Genomic DNA, 6,000 nt, shown 5'->3' with positions numbered 1-6,000 from the left:
ACATACTTACATACTTACATACTTACATACTTACATACTTACATACTTAAATACTTAATTACTTAAATACTTAAATACATAAACATTTAAATCTTTCCATACTTACATACCTGCATATCTAAATACTTAAATACTTAAATGCATAAACACTTAAATACTTAAATACTTTCATACTTGCAAATCTAAATTCTTAAATACTTACATACTTACATACTCACATACTTAAATACCTACTTGCAATATATACTTCCTGCATCGAGTATTAAAAATGTCTTCAATACATCAAATTAGGCAAAAATTCTGGGCAATCTAGCGGAGATCGGAGTATCCGTTTATTTCAAAAGGCCCTTCGGAAGCTATTTTCAATCTAGAACCATTTTGTACGATACTGCAGATGGTCCAAGAAGAATTATATATAAGTAGTATTTTGTGTAACGGTGTTATCCGTGTGAAGTTACATGAAAGATCAAAATAATTGGAAGTAGCGGCGAAAAACTGTAAGAAATTCACTTATGGGTATTCAGAAGTGGCTTGAAATAGTGCAGTTAGTTTAATGAAGCAGAATACGGAAACTTCTCCGAAGTACCTTTGAACCCATTTGCCTATTGTAGGAATCAGCTTTGGCATCCATCAGCCACTCGATTCAGTATCCCACGATTGCCACGGCTGTTCACGAAAACTGCTGCGCCTGAGACAGACAGTGCGGTAGGCTGAAGCAACTCTGAGTGTCGTTGTTTATTGTACAGCTTTCAGTGCTTTTGAAGTTAAGCGCATCTTTCTATATTTCACTGCAGGTGATCAACCTTCTATTACTCTGGGGTGGTCCAACGATGTTCTCCATTAGGTCACTTCCCGTGATGTCCGCTGCTTTAGTAGCCGCGTGCCGTATCTGGGCCCAGAACGTAAGCCTAGGGACGTAGCGCGTAGTTGCATTGATCCTTGGGCTACGCCAGGCGTTACTGTTTTAATTTTCTGATTATCTGGTATGTCGTTCACGCTCACTGAAGAATTCTTAGCAGGTATGCGGGTATTCGAAATCTTTCTAGCAGTACTTTTATTGTGTCTGCTCACCGTATTGCCAGGACGATGATGGGCCTCGCGTAGGAGCGTCCACATTGACCACAGTCTACGCGGTCTACAGAAGATTAGCAGTGAAGAACTTGGACCTATTAACCTAAAGCGAGAAATATTTACTACACCATTTGAAATCTCAGTAAACTTCTAACATTTTTAAGGAATAAAATAATAAATTATTAAAACTAAAATTGAACTTTTAATATCAAATTATTCATCTGCTATCAACTTATTTGGACTTCTTCTTTCCTTTTTAAATTTTAAATAATTTAGATAATAAATCAAAACCTTCGCATGCCCTATTAGTCGTTATTTATTTCATATCTTTCCTTTTACTTACAGAATTCATACACAGTTCCGTACGTTACATTGAAATGTCACGCACACATCTGCAAAGTGTCGACGATGAAACATTTCAGGGACTCAGACTGAAGACATTGAAATTGATAGATAACGAATTGCAGGACATTTCGGAACGCAGCTTCAGGTGAGTGCACAGCCACACATAACTATGCACATACATATATAAGTAATACATGCATACACATGAGCTTTTAAGCCATATAAATCAATGAAGTATTTATTTCATATCATCAATCGTGGCAGACTTGGGTTGGAAGAAAAACGGGCAAAGGGGGCAAACGTTGTTTCAAAGAAAGGATATGCATGCGGATTTATAGTACTCGCTTAGTTGTTAATATACATGTATAGATATACATGCATTTGTATCTGTGTGTGTGTGTGTGTGCATGCACGTATATATTTAATTGAGCGATTGATGGACGTATTTTTCAGAGGATACTGATATAATAAAACGTTGGGGATAAGAAGAGCTCAATGCTTAATGCAATGGCGAAAAAGTAATGAAGGAATTTGTAAAGGAGATCAATGCTTTTTTACTTTGCGCACTGTCACTGTGTGGCATGCATGCATTCACCTGTCTATTAGTCTCCCGGTAACTTGTATTATTAGTTAATCAACTTTACGAATGAGTAGGGATGAAACCTTATTATCGACTTATATATGCAGTGCATTTCATAACTATAGCACAGGGATAGAGACAAGTTTCAACAGTTTATGAGCTTCTTATTAATTTTAGGTATTATTTTTAATGAAAATATATGTACAAAAATCTTACAAAAATCTGAATTTGAAAAATTGTTCAAGTTAACAAAAAACAGTTTATGAGAATCTTTTCTAAAATTTCCAGTATACAGTTAGTAGCTCATTTAATTTTGGTATAGCAAAGTGCAAGTTTGAAGTAGCTCAAAATTCGCGTTGAGTTTTGAAAATAATTTCTACTGACGCTGTTGGATGTAAATGTGGAGCAAGCGTTAAATAGAGAAATGCACAAGACCGCGGCCGAAAAAATTTTCCCAGAAATCAGTGCGATTATTGATCCGCTTGTAATTTACACTTTATAATACAAAAATTCAATGATGTGTAAAACTGCATACTCTACTTTTTCCTAAACAAACTGAGTGAGAAATTTGGAATTTTGTTGAAAATTTACCGAATTCATTAAAATTTAATACAAAGTTCGCAATTCTACTTTATATGGATATTTATTTTTATTTTTATATAAAAAGTTATTGAAATTACAACACAGATAAATTAATTGTAAAACTTATCAATATGTGGTGCACACTTTCATTGGGCGTTGACTGTAAATCTATAAAAAATGAGCGTTCTTTATATGAAAAAATCCACAAGACCGCCAGCAAACAAATATTATCATAAATTCAACTGAGCTACACTGCCTCTTGTAGAAATACTAATCAGAACTGTTTTCTGCTCAGAATATTGTACAATTACACCACCATTAAACTTATGCCAGAACAAGGCTTGCAAATTGTGCAAATATGTAATATTTTTAATTATAATATGTTAAAGTGTGTTTATATATAAGTTTCCACCTCGTAAAAGAGGTGTCACTGCTGATACTATTTTTGAGTTCGCTCTAGTAAAGTACTGCTGATTTGGAGGTGTAAATGTGAGGTCTCGATCGCACTAGTTAACATTCGTTTGAAGCGGAGAGATCCTTTTTTATCTAACGTCAAAAATGTCTGCGTTCGTCAAGAAAAAACATCATTCGCGGGAAGGAATGCTTCATTATTACCTTCTAAAGAAAAGTGCAGCTGAAACGTATCGTACATTGATCAATATTTACGGTAATCACATTCCATCAAATACAATAATTTCGACGTGAGTTATAAAGATCGCAAAGGATCACCAAAAAAAATCGAAGATACTCAACTACCACAACTATTGGACGCATGTCGAACCCTTGATGATATGTCTAAAGAGTAGGATGTTGGCAGATCAACCGTCGGTAAAACTTTGCACGCGATGGGAATGGTCCAGAAAGCAGATGACTGGGTGCCACATCAATTGAAGGAGAGGCAGATATTGAATGGCAGAAAAGAAATCGTCACTGTGATGAAAAATCTATCTCTTATGGTAACCCTAAGCGTCGAAAATTTTGGAGCCATACAGGTGAACCAGGTCCATCGACAAAGAAAAAAAATATTTCTGCTTTAAAGGTTATGTTGTGCATTTGGTGGAATCAGAAAGGTGTCATCTGTTATGAACTCCTTAAATCATCGATCGTTACTGAGTACAGCTAATACGTTTGAATCGAGCTCTCAGAAAAAGCGGCCAGAATGGGACGGCAGACATCACAAATTAACTTTGCTGCATAACAACGCATGTTTCTAAATCGGTCCAGAAATCTTTATTTATATATACATATATGTCTACCGTCCCATTCCGGCCGCTATTTTTGGAGATATATAATGTGTGCGTACAAACCTTTTTAGGTGTTTGGCCTAATTTGTTGCGTGCGTCTTGACGTTGTTCCACAAAAAGAGGGATCTACAGTTTTGAGCCGACTCCGAATGGCAGATATTTTTATGAGGAGCTTTTTCATGGCAGAAATACACTCGGAGGTTTGCCATTGCCTGGCGAGAGGTCAATGCTATTAGAAAAACTTTTCCTTCCTTTTGGTCTTTCACCGAGATTCGAACCTACTTTCTCTCTGAATTTCGAGGGACTGAACTGGGAAATCTTGCCTCCCCGGCCATATTCCCTAGGCATTGCACTTTCGGATTAGTATCTGTTCCGATCAATGCCGTCAGCCCTTATTAGAAAGCGGTTCACTTCTTAAGAAAGCATCGCGAACTGACTCAATGAAAAAAGAGATCGAGTCAAAAGAACTCGAATTTTTCGTCAAGGGAATCTGTATGCTGTCTGAAAGATAGAGAAAAGTTGTAGCTTCCAATAGCACATACTTCACACAATATCATTTATTATTTAATTGTTTAAATAATTCGTAACTTTGGCTGAAAAAGCACGGCAACTTATTTCCATACCCAGAAAATAAGTTATTATTTAAAACAAAAAAATCATTACAAAAATGTCAAAACGATGGGAAAATATTTCACTTCAAAAAAATTTATATCAAACAGTGAAGAAATTTGGAAATTAGTATTTTTTTTTAAAGTATTTCAGCTTAGCCCATAAAGCAATAGAGAATTTTTAGGAAACAATGTCTAAATACTTGGATCGCATGACAATAAATCGCTCTTTAAATCGGTCTATTAGACTGAATTACTTTAAGCCAGCTCAACAAACCCTAAGCGAATATTTTGGGACTGAAGCGGTTGTTGCTGTTTCTCAAGTTAATGCAAATGTAACTTTCATTAACTGTGAGGATCTTGAATGCTTATTAAACCTCCATTGGACCCCCATTTTAAAACCTTCGGTTGGGCATTTTTTCGTCTTGTTTGAACATTCTTTTTAAAAGGTTATATCCATAAATCGGTAAAAATCAAAGTCGAAAAAGTCAGTCGCGCCAGGCCCGGGTGCCCAATGGAGGATTAATCAACAGGCATTTAAACTGTGAGACTCAATATTATTTCAATTAATTAAATCAGGCCTAACTCTGGTATTTGCTCTTTGGACGCATTTTTCAAGCAGTATCTCCTTCTTTTTTTTTGTTTTTTCTTGAGGGTTTTTAAAATTTTGGGTTACAGTTAGAAAAATTGCTTCCCTGTAGGTGAATTAACGGTAGTAAGGAATAAAACAAGGATTTAGATATATTACACAAAGAAATTCATAGGTTAAAAAAAAATAGAACAGATTTTTATTTTTGATATTTTTTTAATCAGTTTCTTTATTGTGCTCTGTTTTTTAAGCATTAAGCAATATTTTACTTAAAGCTATTTAACTCATTTAAGAGAAACAACTCTTATGAAATGCACACAGTGGGGCAACCATTTACTAATTTTATGACTAATTTAGACTAATTTGTTATCATATGAGGTATTTTGTAAGTTTTTTCTTGAGTCTGGTGAAGGTTATGAGATTTGAAATTATTTCTGTGACGAGAGGATTTGAGTACGATTGGAGTTGGGTGTTGTGTGATGTGGCATACTTTTTTATTTCTTCAATTATTGTAGATATTTTGTGGTCACGATAAATTTGCGCATTTGGGTCATAATAAGGGCCGTTTGAGATCATTCTGAGGGTTTTCGACTGGAATCTTTCAAGTATTTTGATGTTGGTGTTAGCTGCAGTGGCCCAAAGTTGAATGTCATATGGCCATATTGGTATCAAGATAGCTGAGTCTCTCACTTAGTCTCTTCCTTACTTTCGAAATAAACATGAAAATTCCGATGTAGTAGCCAATAGAGGCTTTTGAGTTTTATTCCTACATTCTTCCGTTTGGCGAAAGTATCAGTTTTCCATGTAAGTTTGCTATCAAGATGTATGCCGTGATATTTTGTGACGTTGGTTTGGAGGTTGAATATATTATTGAGGCAGGGGGTGGCAAAGTTTTTCGATTTAGTGTAAAAGTGACTTGGAAAGACTTTGTCTCTTTTGGCTTAATATGCTACTCTTTCAACCAATGAATTATTTTATCAA

At 35.3% G+C, this 6,000-nt stretch overlaps 1 protein-coding gene across 1 annotated transcript in view; it reads left to right on the top strand.

The window, feature by feature from the left end:
* The first annotated feature begins 1,421 nt into the window (after positions 1–1,421).
* Positions 1,422–6,000, top strand: part of LOC129247760 (chaoptin) — a 45,429-nt gene continuing 40,850 nt past the window's right edge. The window contains exon 1 of the mRNA XM_054887046.1: positions 1,422–1,561. Coding sequence (XP_054743021.1) covers positions 1,449–1,561 — 113 coding nt within the window. The 5' untranslated portion in view covers positions 1,422–1,448. The remainder of the gene's footprint in view (positions 1,562–6,000) is intronic.

Source organism: Anastrepha obliqua, chromosome 5 (genome assembly GCF_027943255.1).
Source record: "Anastrepha obliqua isolate idAnaObli1 chromosome 5, idAnaObli1_1.0, whole genome shotgun sequence".
NCBI lineage: Eukaryota > Metazoa > Arthropoda > Insecta > Diptera > Tephritidae > Anastrepha > Anastrepha obliqua.
This window is presented reverse-complemented; position numbering and strand designations above follow the sequence as displayed.